The sequence below is a fragment of the Falco cherrug genome, chromosome 9, assembly GCF_023634085.1.
Source record: "Falco cherrug isolate bFalChe1 chromosome 9, bFalChe1.pri, whole genome shotgun sequence".
Lineage (NCBI taxonomy): Eukaryota > Metazoa > Chordata > Aves > Falconiformes > Falconidae > Falco > Falco cherrug.
In genome coordinates, this window is record NC_073705.1 from 6375930 (window position 1) to 6396296 (window position 20367).

Consider the following 20367-nt stretch of genomic DNA (forward strand, 5'->3'; position numbering starts at 1 on the left):
TCTCTGAGCACATGATTTCTTTGTTCCTGAGCTGCATCTTGAAATGCTAATAAAGCTATGGTATCATTTGCTTAATGCAGAGTATTTGATCTATGCTTTCTTGATTCCATTATGACTGAGGCAGATGCAAAGAGCTTTCTTGCGCTGAACGTATGTACTAGTTATGGAGAGGTTATTTGTCGTTGCAATTGCAAGCTGAATGAGCCAATATCCTATCAGGTGTCTGTCACCAATTTCAGGTTTTCTTTATGGAATCCTGCTGGCTGACTGATGATCCTTCTTCAGCTGTGATGAGCTAATTTTTCCTTGACATTGTAATCACGATTCTTGAAAGGTCTGCAGAGCAGTTGCTTGCCTTTGGTTGCTGTTGTATTTGACATTGACGTATATATCCAGATCAGTAGGATCATTCTCCTATCTTAGTTTCATTATAATCCTGGATGGAATTAAGGATGATGATTCCTAGAATATCCCTACAGGCTTTACTTTGTCATTTGCAACATAACCAATTTTAGTAAAAGATGTGGTTATTTGCAAGATCTAGGTAGTAATAAAGCTGTGATATATAAATCTCTTGCATGTCGTTCTTACTGTATATTTGGGGGTTTGCTGCATAGTGTACTGACAGTAGACTTACAGCTTGTGGACTGTCAGATTGTCGTCTCATTCTGCACCTTTAAATTCCACCCACATTTTTTCATTTCGTGGCTGGTTTACAGAGCAGCTCTAATGGCTTGTGTATTTATTAGAGAGGCTTTGAAAGAGCACCTTACATGGTTTAAAGGCATGCACAGAGCAGCACAAAATTCATTACCCTGCACCACATGCTGACCATGATAATGCAGAAGAGAAGAAGAGATTACATATATCTTCCATGGCATAACTTTTAGGGTTGTCTCAACAAAATCTTCACACTTGGGTTCTTGCGTTTTTTTGGTGTGGTTTTTTTCTGTTGGTTGTGGGGTTTTGTTTGGGGTTTCCCCCCCTTTAGAATCAAGTTTTGTGAAATTTTTGCTTGTGCAAGAGACTCTCACTGTTGACCTAATTTGAACCCTGTCTTTATTATCTTGATGTTTTCTCCAGCAGTCACATGCTGGCTTTAAAGCCCCATTATCCAGATGCAGGCTTTGGTGTCTTACCTCTTGCAGGAGTGGGAATAGTTAGACTGAAGTGAGTTCTTAGCATCTATGTCTCCTCCCAGAATTATCATTTGTGTTTGCCTCTGTCCCTTCCTCTAAGTACTTGTCTAATCTGTGCTGTCTTTTGTCCTGTGTATTTTTAGTCCTTTATATTCACTGTGAAAGTTATTGCCATAACCAGTTAGCTAGCCTGCCTGCAAGTGTGGTAAGTTGGACAATTCAGATACAATACTTCTCTCACTGACAATAACTGTCTGCAGAAGGTCCTGTATGCTCTTCTGAAAGAAAGTTTTCCTTTCTGAGGAAAAGTGATTTCCCTGAAAGGTGGGGGATCATGGTGAGTTTTTTCTATGGTGTAGCTAATCAAAATTGGGCTTTATCTTTCAATTTGCATTATGGCTTCTTAAAATTTAACAGCAGGTTTCATGAAACTGCAACAGTCTGAAGTAAGTCCTAGGCTCCTTTCGTTTTTCACTTGCTGCCTTAAGCAGTTTTAAACATTATTTTAGAATGTAACAGAATTCCAATTTAAAAATAGGGCCAGCAACAGATCAGATGTGGGCTGGAACTTTTCAGCTTTTTAAGGGGTCAGGAGATAGCAGCACTGCCCTGATGAACTTCATTATGCCATGTGAATATAAAATATTCATATAAAGGGAGATTTGCAAAGGCATAAAGAAAAGGCACCTATTTTTTCAGTGCATCTGCAAGTCTTAAGTCTGAGTCTTATATTTTGCAGTTATTTCTCTTGTGTTAAGATTGCAGATTAAATATCTTTGAAATGTGTATGGTTTTGTATTAAAAAGAATTTTATGATCCAATCTTGAAATATATGTGAATTATCTAATATTACAGATTAAAGCAGATTCCTCATAGAGTTATATTTTGCACACATTTAGGGCATTTGCAATGCCTTATCTTAGCTGCTGTTAGGCGTTTATAGTTGGAGAGGGGAATAATGGATATTTAAGGTGTTGACGAATGAAGGCCTGAATTTTAATTGGAAACAGCAAGTTTAGGAGTTGATGGGGTTTATTGGGACAAGTTATTGTAATTGTTTTACATGTGAGCAAGACCATTCATTTCACAAAGTATTGGTAGTTCTTAACATGTCCCCTCATGTATAATGTCATCTGCCAGTAAACGAAGAACTGATTAGCTTTATAATTTACAGTTAACTAACTCTGTCAAGAAAATGATCTTGCTGTCTAGCTTGTCTTTTTGTAATGAAGCTGTGGATGGGGGTTAGCAACAGTGTGTTCACCCTTCTGGAGGTCATGGAGGATGGAAGGTACTAATGCATTCTAAGCTGAAAAGCTCACGCTTGACCTAGATGATTAAAGTTTTCCCTGTCATCTAGCAGCAGTTGAACCTGAATTGTCTCTTAAGAAGTCAAAAGGTCTAATCAACCTAATGAACAAACTCAATCGTTAGTACATTGGGGAAGGAAGTGTGTTAACGCTATAATAATACAGGGCTCCCCCAACTGCAATATGTGTGTCTGTAGGAATGGTACATGGCTCGGCTGTAAGAGACGCTGGTGCCATGGGCTGCGTGTACAGTGGAGTAGAGGAAGCTTCTGACTGGCTGGGTGTAGTTCTTTCCACAGTGATCATACTCTTCTCTGGCCATGGGATAAGTTTGGGGTTCCTGTAGCTTATAGGAAGGGTTGCTTGTTTGCTTTAAAGTGTTTTGTTAGTGAGGATTACATGAAAGCTAAACCTTCCTCTGGTGAAACTCTGATCATGGACAAAGTGTAGATTCATGTGTTCCTCCCAGCTCTTTTCACACTGCAGACTGTATCTATGTCAGACAACTACTTTTGAGGCATCCTTTGGTACATTCTGGTAGCTGAATTTGATGGGAAATCCTTTTTCATACTGGCCCAGTAGACCTTGCATCCTGTTGTTTGTTTTACAGTTGCCTGCGCCCTGCTTGGGAAGTGTCTGTCACTACATTTCTGTAGTAATAGATGCATTTGCAATCTCCTAAGATTTTCTTTTACTAATTGTAGTGCTCTGTAGTATCCTGACTTTTCCTTCATGGTAGCTGAGAGAGTTTAAACAAGTCTTAAGTGGGATATCAATAACTGAATATAATATATTAAGTTCTTGCTGGAGGAGCATATATTAGTCTAAATTATCAATCCCATCTCAAGATCAACTAATGGCTTTTTCTGTTTGCCAAGTTACCTCTTGCTCGAAGTCTTGTTTTGACACTTCCATGTCATGCAGAAGTTCTGTCCCTTTCTGCCATCTGCTAACACAAGTGCATGATCAGCTGTTAGTCATTTAAATGTATGACAACCTTTCAAGCAGTACATACCTTGATTTTTGAGACAGAACCTTTGTCATGGCAGTAGTCATTGTGTCATAGTGACTCACCAGTGTCTTATATACCAGGCACATGCCAACCAGACCTGTTTTTCCAAACATTTTTCCTTTGATGCTTTGAAACGAAGTGTTTTATTTCTTTATCCTGATGAGAACAAAGCCATAGGGAACAGGGGTGGGGGAGGTGGGGGGAGTGGGGGTGGGTGGGAAGTGTTTTTTCACATTCATGCTTCTTGCCCAGAAAGACTGTAGTGATTTTGTTTTTCCTTGAAATATCTGCTAGAATAAATCAAAGACAGGTTATTCTCTTTAAAATTAATCATCCTAAAACTGTAGTTGTCACATAAAGAGACCTGCTTTCTTTTCCAAACCCATGGAAATTCCTTGGCCAAAGGAAAGGGTGACAGAAACTATCCTAAAGAGTGACTTCTTCCCTCTCGGAAAGGCACCCATCCTGTGCTTAGACAGTCACTTGCAATTGATCCTTTTCCTCTTGTTAAGAACAATCTGTGACATCTGGCACTTGTTGGCTGCTGGGTTAGAGGTGAAGTACATGGTGTATCATCGCGGCGATTCTGGTTGTTCAGTTCATTGGGGACCAGGAAAAAATTTATTGCTGCGGTCTGATTATTTGATGCCAAATATTTCCTTCACTTTCCTCATAAATTACATTAAAACCCAATATAACTGTTTGCACCCTGTAGTTACAATGGTGAGGTCAGTTATGTCCAAGGACAGGCAGTCGGCAGTGAACATCAGCTGTCGGGTTGACAGGCTCTGGGGTAGCACCATGCCTCCGCAGGGAATGTAGCAGTGGGTAAGCCTGATGGACTGTGAACTCAGGGAAAAACCTCCGCATCTTAAGAAGTGTGAATGTCATCACAGTTTGCACAACATAGTTTTGAGGATTTAGTATCCTTTTAATGTGGATTAGGCATTAGAAGTCCTGGGGTCACATGGTGGCTTCCAGCATAAATTGGTGGGGAAAAACCAGTATGCCCAAGCAATGCTGTGGCATGGCGGGTTTTTGAGCACAGCCATTTTAGCGGCACTGTTATCCTGACTTTACACAGCCAAGGAAAACAAGATTGCTGATATAAAAAGCTCTCAGAGATGGAGTGATACCACCCTTTTCAAAGGGGTGTTTCAAGGTTTTTTTGCTATCTAATATTGATTTTGAACACTCAACAGATGAAGAGTCCAAATATATTTTAGTATGAGTATGAAAAAGCCTCCATATTAATTATACATCAGTATAATTTTATCATTCTTTTTTACTTTCTTGTTTTTAATTCAATAAATATATTTCCTTGCTACATTGAGTATTTGTAGATTTAAGTGTGGAGGAAATTGTGCCCTTATGGCAGATGCACAGCAGACTTCAGCATTAACATAACTCATTAAAATAAGATAAAAGTAGAGCTGCAAAACAATTTCTGTCTCTTGCCAACAAGGTTGTGAAAAAAGGAAATTTCACTCATTCAGTACATAAAAGTCTAATCTTCCTGAACTGTGGAGAGGACACAGTAGACATTCCTAACTCATTTGTGCAGGTTAACTGGCTAGGTCTGCTGAGGCAGAGAAGCAGAATATACAAAATTCAGATGACTGTCGTATTTTGGGGGACGTTAAGTAAAATTACCTTTCTGGATGATGAAAGTTGTTTCACCAGCATTAGCAAAATGTGCATGAAGCAAATGTGTTTTACTTTGATGATACACAATTTGCCAGTTTCCAGCCTGTTTCTCACTCAAATGATTGAAACCTGGAAATAAACTACAGTTTATTCAATGTTGTGTAAGGCCTACTGTGTTTATCTATTTCTTTTGGAAGGGAAGTAGATAAAATGGAGACAGGGGATTCAAATGGATTCAGACAAAGCTTTTTCAGTGTTTAATGCTTTGAACTCTACAGGGTGAACCCATCACTTTTTGTGAAGAAACATTTGTGTCCCATCGTTCTGCTGTCATGAGGCAGTTTCTTCAGAATGCCATTCAGCTCCAGCTCTTTAAACAGGTACTGGCTTAATTGCTCTAATGTAGAAGCAGATTCCTTAACAATACAATTGGGTTTTTTGAGGACTGTTTCTATAATCCTTGATCTGTCAGCCACATAATGAGGAAAATTCATGTAGTGCAGCACCTTAATTCCTGCTTGCTGGATTTTCTCAGATCCAGGTGATTAAGTATTTCTGTATTTTAAGAGGTGTATGTTTTTTCCCCTAGTGTCTCTGTGCTCAGTTTTGATCTGAGCATACCTAGACCAAATATACCTGCTGTAAACTTCATACAGAAAGCATATTACTGTTAAACATGATATTACGGCTTCAGGGAAGCTGAAGACATGTATGTATAAACAAAACATGTGAATGCTGGTTTTTTTAGTGAAGCAGCATACTTCTTTGCATTGGTAAACGTTTTGCCAGTTTTGGTTGTGTATTTGTTCTATTTAGAGTTCCTTCCTGATAAGAACATTGAGGTTATTCTAGAAAATGCAGAATAAAGTCTTTCTGAAAAGATGAAGGATGGGATGCTTGATTTGTTTATGCTGTCTTTTAACATTGATGTAGTTCATTGATGGCCGTCTGGATCTCCTTAACTCTGGTGAGGGCTTCAGTGATGTTTTTGAAGAAGAGATAAATATGGGAGAATATGCAGGTAAGGAATATAGTATTTTAAAGTAATTTCAGACACTCTTCTTGACCTACTGTTTGTGGGCCATCATGATGTAATGGGTTGTTGTGGTTATTCACTTAAATAACTGAGGCTCAATGATACCCGTAAGCTGAAGTGTCTTGAATGTTTGTTCTTTCATCTGTCAAGAACTTTGAATAATGTGTTGTAGTTTGAATTAAGTCTGTTCAGGTTTACAAAACCTCAGCTTTACCACAAGGCTAAAGTACAACTCAGAGTCCTTGCAATGGAGGATACTGAAAAACCTTGACTTTACCCAGAACCACCTCAAATTTCTTTTAACGATCTTACAAAAAAAAAATCTCAGTGTTCTTAAATGTCTGAAAGTCAACCCAGATAAAATACAGATGTCTCCTAGCAAGTAAAAGAAAAATTGTAGATATCTTGTCAGTTTTTTGTTGTGTTTCCATTCAAGGAAGAGAATGATTGTTCTGTTCTGTTCCTGTGCTGTTCATGCTCCTAGAACCGCTGAGTGCTAACACTTCACATTTCTAACTTGTTTTCTATTCGGTAGAGTTACGGTTTGGTTTTTGTGATTCTCTCTAGGTAGTGACAAACTGTACCACCAGTGGCTCTCTACAGTAAGGGTAAGAACACAATATTCTTCCAACAAACATTCTGATTCTTACTGGACCATTTTACAGTGCTGTATGGCTGTTAACCTCTGTCCTCATGAACAAGGCTAACGTTGTTTGCTGCAGTGTTTAGCTGTGACCGACTTGAGTTTAGTTGTGAGAAACTAATGCACTCTTCAGAGGAAGGAAAGAATAGAAGAAAAAAAAACCACTTAAAAATTACTATAGGATTTCTCAAGTTTTTGAATCCCACTTTTAATATCTTGGAGACAGATGGAAACAAATTATTGTCATTTTAGCAAATAATTTGGGTTTTCTTTCCTTTTAATAGAAGAGGAAAGACAAGGGAACATTGCCACACCAAAAAGCTCTTTATAAAGCTAAATGGTGTGAAGTGCAATCTCTTTGGTTTAGTGCTGTAGTTGCATAAATTATTCTCTAAAAGTATTTAGATTTTTAATGTGTTATTATTTTAGAATATATTTATAATATTATTTTAGAATAATAACTGATTTTAGAAGTCTCTTTTGATACATGAAATGTATTGAAAAGTAAAATATTTCTGCTTTATGGGTATGAGTCAGTAGGAAGGATTGAATTGTTTTCTCACAGAATTTTTTGCAGCATTCTATTTGCCTACTGTCCTGGTTATGAATGCAATTATATTCCTTACACAAAATGCTGTGCTCAGTATTATCTTGATAATATTGAATTAAACATATTTTATAACAGTAATTTAAAAAATCCCATCATGTAGGTAAATATATGTACATAAATATATATAAATATGTAGGGTGGCAAGTAAATTTAAAATTATGAGGAAAGGGAACGGCTGAGTGAATATAAAAATACATGTAATTAAATTCAACAGTTTATAATTTTTTTTAATTGTTATGTTGTAACAGAAGTAGTAAATCTTAAAACTGTTTGCATCTGATTGTGTCTGGTCTCTGGAAATAAATTTTGCACTGAAATAAGAAAACAGAAAATTATCTGAGGTTTAATTCCTTGGATTTTACCCATATCCTGTATTTATGAAATAAGGCACTGTACAGCAATAGTCAATGTTGTGTGTTGTATTAAATACCAACCAGACTAACAGTTTATTCTGTCTGACTTACTATTGTTTTATGACTCTTACTATGTTCACCACATGCAATTCAGCTTTTCTAGAATTAATGTTTATGAATGTAGTTAATTTCATTTTCCCTCAATTTATCCCTTTATCAAGTACTTAGATCTTTAAAAAGGCAGCATGCTTTTAAGTAGTTTTATGGGATCATGAAAAGGAAAATAAAAGATTTTTACTTCTTCAGATTGAATGTACAGGCTTTCCTGAAACAGAATTTTCTGCCCCAGTACTTTGAGTTTTTGTTAGGATACTTTTGTCTTAAACTTATTTAGGATTTTAATGCAATGTACAGGGCAGCCTTGATGGTGAGTGGAGCAGTCATAGAACACTGTTTTACATTTTTCCTTTGAAAACTACGGTATTAATCAGAGTTGGGTGTGGTTCCTCTGGAAAATCAGAGAAAGATTTAATACATTTTTACTTGTGTTCTTTTTCTTTAAATTTACCGTTTTAATACTCAGCTCTGCTAATAAGCATAGTTAATGCTTTGTTATTTTAAGTTAATAATGATGGATTTTAGATTGCTGTTTGCTTTAAAGAGCTTTGATAAAATTTATTCTATTGTTACTGTAATTACAGAAAGGAAGTGGAGCCATTTTAAATACAGTAAAGACCAAGGCTAACCCTGCCATGAAGACTGTCTACAAGTTTGTGAGTATCAAGTACTGGCTTACTACTGAGATAAGAGTCTAATTACGATTCTGTTTTAACCTTTCAAATGAAACTCAAGACTTATATTCATTTTTATTGGTCTTGTGAAATTACTTAAAATATGCATTCATCTAAATTTCAAATTTAAGTGGAAAAGTCATTTTGAAATTTAAACATAATTGAAGTGCAAAGGACAAGGGAAACTTGTGATTTCTTTTGAAAGTATAGATGATAAATTCTATTTATTATATAGAACTATTTCTGGGAAACAGTGCCTATATGCTCTGCTAAGCAGCTCTACCATCTCATCATTACTCTGTTGGAAGTCATTGTTACCTCAGGTTTCTCTGCTTGCAGCTTCATCGAAATAAGGGAATCCTCTCATTTTCCAAATTGTTTCCATCTTTTCTAAATGTCAATTAATTTTCCCTAGAGATTTCTTATACCTGCTTATTTAGACCCCAACTTACTGAGCTATTCTTTAAATGAAAATGTTTTCAATTCTGTTAACAAACAGCTAGTATGTTACTGTGTTACCGTGTATGGCTGCCAGTTCCATTGTGCAAGATGAAACAACGTAGAAACAAGCAAGGATTTCTTTTAAGCTTGATTTTAGGAAATAATGCTACAAAAAGCATTGAGATAAGTATTCAAACTTACTATTTTTCTCCAGCATCAGAGAGATGAGTAGGATGAGATTAGCTGTGCTAAATAGAACTGGCATCCAGAGTACTGCAAGGCGAAAGTTTGCAGGCTTGCTATTGATGGTTAAATTTTAGCAAAGATAGATTTTTAGAGGGGAAGACCTATGGTGTGGAATGTAAAAAGATGAAAGATGTCTAATGCATCAAAACAGATAAGAAAATTTTTTTGCAACAAGTTGGGGGGTCTGTGGTGGTGGTTTTTGTTTGGTTGGGGTTTTTTTAGCTTTCTGTTTGTTTTAATATGTTTTCAGCATCCTGTTACAATCTTTTCCTTACCATTTTTAGTAACTAGAGAAGGTGAATCTTGATGCACTGAAATCAAGCTTAGTCACTGCTGGAAATAGAAGGGGATTTTAACTTAAATTAATTTTTCATGCAGGCAAAAGATCATGCAAAAATGGGAATAAAAGAAGTGAAAAACCGCTTGAAGCAAAAGGTACTTGAAGTTCTTATTCAAAATGTATAAGCACCACGTACGAACTACTTAGCCACAAAAAGCATTATGTGATCAATAGGAAGCTGTTTGATACAGTGTTGTTAGCACACTTCAAAATGCATTACCAGCTGTCCTGGATTTTTCACACTATTATAAATATTCACAGACACAAAAAAATTGTCTTCAAATACATAAAGGCTCTGACTTAAACCCACAAAAGCCAGAAAATTGAGTGTTCTATTTGGAGTGGTCCCTTTCCTGTCCTTTGTGCTGGGGCATTGTGGAAGTGGACTTTATGTGAACTGGGAGATCTTTCCTACAGGAATGGCGGTGAACTTTTTGCTGATGGCAAATTGTTGTTACTTCTACAATAATCAGTCAGGAAAAATAGTGTAGTGTCTGTTATTGGGAAGAGGATTTATATGTTTCGTGAGTGTCTACTGCAAAGTTTAGGCATAAAGGAATTAAATCAGAGTTGGTGTTCATTTCAAATTCCAATTATTGCAGAAAAAAAGACTCAAACTGTTTGTTGTTTTCCAAATCTGTCTCTGTTTGTAAACGATACAATTCCAAGAATGCTGAACTGTGTTTGAAGAATGTGTTCTCCAATACTAACTGCTCCTTTTAAGCCAGTGTGGTCATATTGATACATACCTTATGAATGAATGGTTAACTCTGCCTTAGGTTTATTTCAGCTATTCTATTTATTCAATGAAAGAGAGCTTTTACACTCTGGGGAAAACGAGATAGCTAACTTGCTAATAGAACTCAAGTTCTTAGTCAGAAATTTTTATTCAATTTGTAGCATAATAGTTTTGGGGTTTTTTTCATTTGTGCTATCTCAGTAAATTTATTCTCTATCTTAAGAGAGCACTGCAAATGTATTCACATGGCACAAACAGGTATCTACCTGAATGTGTCAACAAAATGTTAATATAAAGGGAATATTGTGCAGCTGGGTGGAATTAAACTGATGGAATTAACTGTGTGTACAATCTGAATGCTGTTTGCTCTCTAAATACTTTAGCAGATTGCTAGAGATTTTTGAGGAAGATAAAGTTGCTTCAGATGCTTTTAATACTACTTTATTTTATTGCACTTACTATTTTATATGTCATCACTTTAGATATAATATGAATAATATTAGAAACATGAAGCAGTTTTCCTGTACATGGAATTTTTTATGTAATTCCATGTGTTTCACTTCTGGACATAACCTTAATGAATAGTAAAATGTTTGGCCTCCTTGTGTGCATTTCTAAAGCATTTGGAACTGTGTAAAATGACCAGGTTATTTTCATGTATTTTAAATGCTAATATAATTGTATGCTATTCTTTGACATTTGTATAAAAGGCTGAGAAATGTCTCGTTCATTCATTGCTTTGTTTCATTATTATTGTTGTCTTCCTAGTCTTTCAAGCAGCAAGCATTCTTTTTAAAAAACACACATAATGTTTAGATATAAATGGCCCAATTTTGTTTCCCCTTCCCTATTATGTGGCATTTCTGTAAGTTGGTTAAACATGATTGTTGAACATACGCTTTCCCAAGAGCTTAGAAGATTTCTACAAGTAGTTGACACATACTGCTCTACTACTCCTTTCTTCATTAAGTCTGTTCTTTTCTATCCCATCCTCTTCTCCATTTTGAATGCAAGACAGGAAGATAACTATGAAATGAGGTATTGCTCTGTATAAAGTGATAAAAATAGTAAAAATTGTTTTGATCACCCTCATATTACTTTTAATCTAAACATCTGTTTTGCTCTGTTGACAAGTCTATTAATGCATCCTCCAATTTTCACATGAGAACATTGTATTTTTCATGTGTTTACTTAACTAGTATGTGCAGGTGTTAACTGTGTGAAATTCTGGCATCATTAAATGCTTAATTTTTGCCAAAATGGGGATGCTAGTCTTTCATCTTCTAAGGATAACCTAAGGTTATTTTTAAACTAAACTTACTATCCACTGCATTTTAATGTATTATTTTCCATTATTAATACAAAAAGTATGCAGGCCACTGGTAAGGAAAAGTCAAATATAAACATCCCTTTTCCAGTTCTCACTGCCAAATATGAGCAGCTTCTGTACAAGATAGAATTTAAAAATGCAATAAAACTAGAGGTCTGCTTCCTACAACTCTGCATAGCAATGGTGACCTCTTAAATATAATCAAGAGCCCATTTTGCCCTTGGTCTGCTCCAGTCTCGGGTTTGAATTGCAAATGAGAAATGCAGGATTGACCTGTTGAGAGGTCACTGTGGTGTGTGTAAGGTCCTTCTTTAATATGATAGTAGAGATTGAATGGGGCTCTGTTTCCATCCCTTGTTCATTTGTGGTACAGTATTTCAAAGCAACAGAAATAGTTTTCAGAGGATTCTTATGAGTGATAGCAAATAATTGTTAATAGATACAGCATGATAGCTTTATTTTATATCTGATACAGTACTTTTTTCTTTTTCTTTCTTTTTTTTCTTTTCTTTTTTTTTTTTTTTTTTTTGGTTGTTGTAAAGGCTGCTTTTTCCATTTCACAAATGGACCGTGGTGGTCAAGTCACTCCGTTATTGGCTTGTTTGAAGCTTAACTACATAGAATTAGGAAGAAGGAGGAATATGAATGGTACCATCCTCAACTTTCAGTAAGGAGAATGAAACTTACTGAAAGCTTCTGGATAAGACAATTTGTATAAATGGTTGGGCACTTGGCGTTAATGTATTCAACACAATTTTACTTACTAGAGCCCTGTGTGTCTCTAGTTAATGTCTGTTATCAATGGGCTATTGTCAGTGCTTTATTATCAGTACAGCTAGAAACAACTCATTTAGAGGATTATAAAATAACCTGAAGAATCCTAGACATTCTGGAATGTGTTTTGCTCTTCTAATAGTATTTGTATTCCATTGCAAAAGGTCCCTAGAAAAATTACTAATGCATATTTAAACAGAAGAAGACCTTATCAGTTTACAGGGTGAACTTTACATATCTGTAAATATATATCTTGCTCATTCTCTGGAGTTCCTTCTTTAAAATAAATAGGTAGTAGAGATTTCACCTGAACAGACAGTTCTTAGGGGAAGCACTGTTTATATACGGAGATAATTGTGGAGTGTGTTAGATCATTGTCGTTCTCTTTTCCCAGTAATCTATAATGTGTCTTTTTTCCTCAGGCAAAAGGTGTTTCTGTTTTCAATAATACCTTTAAATTACACTTTCTTTTCATTAAGTCACTGAAACATTGCTAGGTTTTTGCAAACTCTGGAGAGTTTATTCCAGTAATGAGCAACTTATCACCTTCCATTTTTTCCCGTTTTTTGGGGGGGATAGGTCTCATGTTTTTTGCTGTTACCCTGAATAATATGTATGACTTGAGCTATCTCAGGAATGCCTTGCTGGCTTACACCTGCACTGCAATACAAAGAGCTGCTCGTGAGCACCCGCTAAGCTGGTACACTTGCACAGCACAGCTTGGGGTGGAAATACAAGCAGTGGTCTCAAGTGCAGTGTGGAAGCACAAGACAGCATTCTGGCTGGTACGTCCTCGCGCTCGGCCAGGACGCACAGCTTTACCTGGCTTTTCTTTTAGTAGGAATGGGCACTGCTTTTTTAAGGCCTGCCTGCCCTGTGACCCACTGCAGTTCCTTGGTCATTTGTAGTTCTCAAGCTGAAGAACTGCTTTTATCAGTAGACATTTTGTGAGCTCTGATACCTTTCTGAAGCTGAAGTTCAGAATTGGTGAGTGCTGTTTTCCTATTTGTGGTTTTATTTCTCTCTCTGTCTTGTACTCCCCATTGACTTCTGAATAACTGCATTCAAAGTCTGTTAGAGTACTGCAGGTATGTCACAGACTGCTTTGAAGGAGTTGTCTACTTTCCAATTATAGGATTGCCAAACACTTTGACATTTAAACATTTTGAAGCTACTTGGAGCCCTTATATGGGGAGTTTAAAATCGGGTTTCTCTGCTTATTTAGCTCAAACGTGTTTTAATTGAAGGTATAAAATGAACTTTTGTGAAGCAAATTTTGCTTTGATGACTGAAGCTGTGTTGTTGATTTGTCTGCCTTTTGGTGATTTTGAAAAAAATAGAGAGGTATCTGTCACGGTCCACTCAGTGGACTTGTGATAGTTCGTTTACTATGATCTCGAAGCGCAAAAAATCAAGGCAACCACACCAAGGGGGTTATGCTTTGATCAAACAGCGCAACTTTATTGTTTGCCTGTAACGCGGTGTGCAATAGAGTGACAGGTAGGGAAGAAGAGGTAATGTAAAAAAGGAAAGAGGATTATAGCTACCACCACGAGTCCAAGGTGTCCCTATGGTCCCAGGTCCAGGCAGTGTCCCGCCAGTACTTCCGATCATCGTGATCCTTGGTGGGGAAGACCTCCCAAGTTCGGTCGCTAGGGAACCATCTTTTATGCCAGGGAACACACCTTGCTCCTCCTCTGGCCCATGGATTGTTGCCCATCTCGCCTTCTCGAGCAAGGTTACCAGCATGTCCAAAGAGGGGTGCCCGAGGTGTGGTTTGCCTTAGAGGCGGGTGGCTTCAGACCAGGAGGTGTGTTTTTGTATTATAACGATATTATAATGAAGAAAGTTCACCTGAAGTTCAAGTTTTCTGGTTTGCTGCTACAACAGTGGTTGTGATCCATCTTCTGGACAGCGGTTACGCGGCCTTATTCTAATTGTTCCTTCCAGTCCCAGGTAGCAGGGAGCAGCACAGCACTCCTCGTACCATGGAGTTCTCCTTCCCAGGGTCTTTGTGTCTTGGTGCCCATGAGGACTGCATTCCATCTCCAGGTCTCTGTTGGCAATGTTGAGACAATATCATTCTCTTTAGTCCAACTCTTAACAGTATCAAATAATTTAATTCTCATATTTTATTAAGTAAATCTTTAAAAAAAATGGCTGAAATCTGCTGCAGTTTCTTTGGAAGTGTGTACACCAAACACAGTGGAAATAAGCTTTAGGAACACATTATCTTTTCTATGCAATTATATCATCGGAGAGGTACAGCAAATCTGTAGTAATAAAAGCTGCAAGGATTTGCAGTGATTGTTACATGTCTTATGGGGTTTTGCTTAATGGCTTTATCTGTCCGAGTCTTTTTGTCTCCTCCCATTCTGCTGATGTCCAAACTTTTGCATCCATTTTACATTTTTCTGGAAATTTGTCCTGGATTGGAAGATGCTTTGCTTTCCATTGATTCCCAGCTGTCTATTGCCTTGGTGGGAGCCACAGCTCCAGGTGGAACTCTGAAAGCTCTGGAGCTGGGAGCATCCACTATTCTGTGCAGGTCAGGTGGCTTTGAATGCGCCGGACACCTTTATGGCATATACATAACAGGTCTGAGGCTTGGTGCACGTTTAATATGGATATACCTGTAGAGAAGTATGTAAATAAAAGGTTTTATTGAAAGTTGTTACATTTCAGAACCTTGCTACCATAGGTTATATGATTCCAAAATTGACCAGATCCCTTGGTAGCTTGTTGCTGTTCTGGAGCTGAAGTATGAGCTTGATAGAAGCTTACATTTCTTGTCCCTAGTTGTTTTGGGATTCTTCGTTACTAATTCAGTGTACTTTGTTGTATTTTTTTAAAGACAGCATAGCATTGTGCAGCTGGAGAGTGGGGGGAAGAAAAACTTTTTCTCCCTAGTTTGACTTTAACAAGTTGTTAATTTCCCCAGGATCCTTATGCCCATATTGGTGAACCACTGCTCTACCAGCTGGATCTAAAAAGGTCTCTCAGCTTCTCTGTGGAGCAGACAAAGCCCCTTAGAAAGTCCATCCAGCTTTTTGTTTCATTTGACCTAAACACATTAGGTCAGTCTGTGTCCAAAAGAACCATTTCTAATTGGCCATCAGCTTACATGTCTCATTATTGTACCTTAGCAAGAGGGAAACTTGAGGGGGCATGTCAAAGGTCAGTGAATCAAAGCAATGTCTATGTCAGCAGCCAACCTTAGGTCAGTCTTGCAGAGATACAGTGTGTGCAGGTTTCTCTCTATATTTACCAAGCATTATTTCCTTTACATTGTTGCAAAGAGATGTAAGGTTTGGGGCCCACTGCGTTACAGACTTTCTCAACTGACTTTCAAACTCTCTTCTCCCTGTCTGATTCCTTATGTCTGCATGCCTTTGTCTTTTTCAAAACCCATGTTACATATACCATACATACACTTGCCAAGTCTTCCAACCTAGGTTGATGGGTCACATCGCTTCTGAAGATGGGGACTAATGTCAAAAGCAAAGCGAAACAACAAAGCATGCTGCTAGGCAGCAGTTTGTTTTATACAATCTCCTGAAGGCATCTTCAGCATAGACAGACACAAAGATAAAACGCAAAGCTAACTAAGCTGTGAGTTTCATCTCTCCATGCCACTTCCACAAGTAACTGTTCTGCCACAGCTTGTTCTGTGAAGTATGTAAATAGAATTAGTTTTCATTTCAGTTTACAAAAAGCAGGGTAGCCCTGTTCCTAGGTTTCTGTTGAATTTGTCTTCTTTTGTGAAGACAGGCTGGGAGAGTTGGGGTTGTTCAGCCTGGAGAAGAGCAGGCTCTGGGGAGACCTTACAGCACCTTCCAGTACCTAGAGGGAGGCTACAAGGAAGCTAGAGAGGGACTTTTTACAAGGGCATGTAGTGATAGGAAGCGGGGATGGCTTTAAATTGAAAGTGGGTAGGTTTAGATTAGATGTTAGGAAGAGATTCTTCACTGCGAGGATGGCGAGGCGCTGGCCCAGGCTGCCCAGAGCAGCTGTGGGTGCCCCATCCCTGGCAGTGCTCCAGGCCAGGTTGGACGGGGCTGGGAGCAACCTGGGCTGGTGGGGAGGGGTCCCTGCCCCTGGCAGGGGCGTGGCTAGGTGATCTTTAAGGTCCCTTCCAGCCCAAAGCATTCTATGATTCTATGAATTCGTTCCTGGGATAGAAATTTTGAGCCATGGGGTTTTTTCTCCCTGTGTATTTCCTGGCTTTTGCATGTTTAAGTCAGACATTTTATTGAACATGTCTGTTCACATGCAACATTGGTGTCAGGAGGAGAGAGTGGTTGTATACAAGCTCTGATGAACAAAGTGCAACAAAATGTTTTATTCTAATGATGTTTTCTTTTCTTTACTTTGGTGTTTTTTTCCCCCCTAACATGAAAATTGTTAGTCAGCGTTATCCTCTAGTGTCTCCTTTGTGTCCCTTACCCTTAATCAAGAATGTTCCTGGCCATGCTATTCACCTTTTCCTACCATACAGGACATTGCTGAGAATGGGTGTTCTGCAACACCAGAGGAATCTCTACCAAGGACAGCACCTTCACCACTGGTTGAGAAGAAGGACCCTAAATTACGAGAAGACAGAAGACCAATCACAGTACATTTTGGTCAGGTATGTTTTAATGTTAGGTTTCTTTAAATTGTGTGACTCAGCAAAAATAGCTCAGAGAAAGATCACAATAATGAACATGCCAATTGTGTTTGGGTGCTGGGGTTTTTTTTGGTAGCTGAATTATGTTATTACAGATTTATATCTGTTGTATCTGTTTAAATGGGATTCTAAACCCTGCTTTTTCTGGATGTTACTGATTCCTTTTTGTTCATACAGTGGTTTTGAGAAAAACAAATTCTAAGTGAATGGGGTGGAAGCATAATTATTATAGCAATTCTATGAACTATTTTGCTGTTCTTTTAACATGCAAAGTGCTATAGCCCTCAGGACGGAGGATGTGTAATGTAAAATATCCTCTGTTATCTAGCCAGATCATTAATGTCAATATGGAACATCCAACTATTAAAGCATTTTAACATTCTCTGAAAATTAAATGCAATGAACTAAGATGGAAAAATCAAGTAATAGCTTATTAGTGTACTCTGTATTTCAGTATTGACAACTGAGCTATACGCATTAGTTATTCTTACAATGTTTCTTTTGATATGTCTGCAAAAGAGTGAGTTTGGTTGTGTTTTTTAAGAGCTAGTCAATTAGCAAATGCTGTAGTTGCTGTGATTTTCATGGAAAAGCATACAGTATGTATTATCAGTTTGCCAGTGTTTCCCTATTAAATGTAGCCTGACACGAAAAAGAACATGATTTGTGTTCACAGTTCTCTTTTCTTTCTCTGTATCTTTTTTTACAGTATTATGATCAGAAAACAGATGAATATCTGGTTTCTTCTCTGGAAACATAGTGTAATTTAAAAATACCTGTAAAATATTGGGAATTGTAGAATGTGAAGCGAACCAGATTTTTAGAGAAGTATCTATTAATAGAAACTAGTCAGTATAGCTGCATTGACTGTTTAGGTATTATGTAGGGCTACAGGAGATGTAATCATTGCTCAGAGCAACGTTGTCTGTATCGTTTTAGAATTAGATTTATTTCTTTCAGAACTTTCACCAATGTGCTAAATGTAAGTTCTTGGAGACTTTTTTTTAAAACAGATTCTCTTGCAATTAATTATTTGTGGTAGTGATTTATTTTTCACTTTCTGTGCCAATACAGTCGGGAGGAACTGGGGCTACTGGAGTAATGTAGCCATCTAGCTCTAGCAGGAAAATGTTACATTTCATTTCAAGCAGTAAGAAATCCAGATAATATGATAATCTACTTTCAGTTTTTTCCTTTAGATTTTTATGAAGGATGGATGGTTCAAACATTTTGGTAGATTAAGGAATGTATATAATTGAGTGGAAAGTGCAAATTTCAATTCATGAGGTTTTTTAACGGTCACTTTCAAATTTTTTAATGATCACTTTCTCTGTGTCAAAAGAAACACACATCAGCTGTAGTGAACCACTGGCTGTGGTGAAAGGCTCACATGCTAAATGCTTATTACTGTCATTACATTACAAATGTTGGGTTTCCAAAAAATGATCTAACTTAGCAGTTGTAGGGCTGTCTCACTTACAGCCTTTGTCCTTTCATGGGTCTTTTTTTCTGATAGCCCCATGCCGAAATGAAAATTAAATCATACTTTCATTCAAAAGGAAAAGGTGTTCAGATTTATGAAATATAAACTAAGGCTTTGGGGAGGAAAAAATCAACGTTTACTGTTTATATGGGAGATGGCTTCTAAACTAGTGATTAAAGGGAGAGATTTTAGTGTCACTTTTAACTCTGTCTAGAATACAGTAGGTGGGAACAATTAAAAAGCCACAAGAACTCTGAAATAAGGGCTGTTTGTGCATTCACAGCTCTTATAAACTGAAGAGGATGAAAGAGGCTTTTTTCTCATTGTCACTTGCTTTCTATGTCTCCTAGTATTATGCTAGTGTATATGGCAAAGGCAGACTTTTTTAAAATGCATGCATGCGGATTAGGGTCAAGCCCTGTGTATCAGTAATGCAGTAAGCCTCGTCCATACCACTGCAGTGAGAGAGCCTACCAACAGCAGCGAGATGCTTTAATTGAGACATGCTGTCAAAGTGACAAACACATTTGCATACAGTCTATTTATTTTCGTTGGAAAGGTCTGCAGTCTGCTGTTGGTTGAACATTCTTAATCAGCTCGCTGTAAGTGAGCCGGCAGCTAGCTGTCCTATGCTAGGTGCTTCTCTTCATTACATGACAGATTAGCTAAAGGGGGATGGGCTAGCAAGCCAGCAGCAACCTTTAATTTTAACTCGTTATCTCTCACCCTATAGTGAGGTAGTTTCTGGCTTTTCCAAATACAGTTGTGTATCTGCGGTTGTTGGTTACAAAAAAATATCCGTAAAATATCTTGAAATGTCTTTGAATTTGTAGCACCTCGGCTGATTGTTTTCAGAAATTTAGCAGCAATTATCTAACTGTGTGAGATTCTGTAGTGGTGTAGCTCATTTTGGTGAGTGGTTATCAGGCATTGTTTGAGAGGGTTGTTTATTATGGGATTGTTCTAGCAGCGGTTTCTGTCATATGAAGACATTGTGGGAAAGCTCTGCTTCATTGCAGAAAGGATTTTAGCCAGACAACCTAGGGCGATGCAGTAAAGATTTAAGCAAAGTGTTCTTAGTAAGACTACGTGAGAAGACCAAAGTGGAAGGGTGTGACCACAGCTATTTCTCCAGTTTGACTTTGCATGCTTTTTGGCTTACTCGGGGTGTACCTTTAACGTTGACCCTCAGATCAACCAAATACAAGGAACTATCGTTATGGACTCTGAGGCAATTCAGCTGTACTCAACAAGTAGCAAGAGCAATATAGGCAACTGAAGTTTAATGAGTGGGGAGAAGAGGGAACAATTTTCAAGCCAAGAAAAAGATTCAGTTTGATAGTATGAAGTACTGAAGAATACTCTCTGTTTTGGGGAAAAGTAAGGTTAATTATAGTAGAAGATACAATGCTACAGAGAACACCCTTTCTGAATGTGTTGTTATTGCTTGTGTTCTTCTGGCTTTTTGTCTTTAAACCTCATCAAAACTTAATTAAATCATCAGAACACATGCTGCATGTTCAGCTACTGGCATCCACTGTCATAGCTGTCCTTGGGATCCCTCCCAGTGGTGCCAAGTGAGGCAGGCAAGCACTGTGAGCCCACTAACAGTTGAACAGGGCAGAGTGGGACAGCTAATACAGGTGACCTGACTCGGGTGTTTGTGGCCTTTGCTTTCATGTATACACTCCCATTTTTAGGTAGGATGCACATGTTTATCTTTGTCATCTTTTAGCCATTTGGAAAATAAACACTTCAGTGTGTCACTGTGGCTATCTTGGACGCATTCCTTGTCTGAGCAAGC

General features: G+C 37.7%; 1 protein-coding gene across 5 annotated transcripts in view; it reads left to right on the forward strand.

Moving 5' to 3' along the window:
- Positions 1-20367, forward strand: part of DENND1A (DENN domain containing 1A) — a 216845-nt gene that overhangs the window by 160125 nt on the left and 36353 nt on the right. For all 5 annotated transcript variants that reach the window (XM_027809324.2, XM_027809326.2, XM_027809325.2 and 2 more), the window contains 6 exons: positions 5387-5488; positions 6042-6129; positions 6712-6752; positions 8452-8523; positions 9607-9663; positions 16910-17041. In XM_027809324.2, the coding sequence (XP_027665125.2) occupies positions 5387-5488; positions 6042-6129; positions 6712-6752; positions 8452-8523; positions 9607-9663; positions 16910-17041 (492 nt within the window). The remainder of the gene's footprint in view (positions 1-5386; positions 5489-6041; positions 6130-6711; positions 6753-8451; positions 8524-9606; positions 9664-16909; positions 17042-20367) is intronic.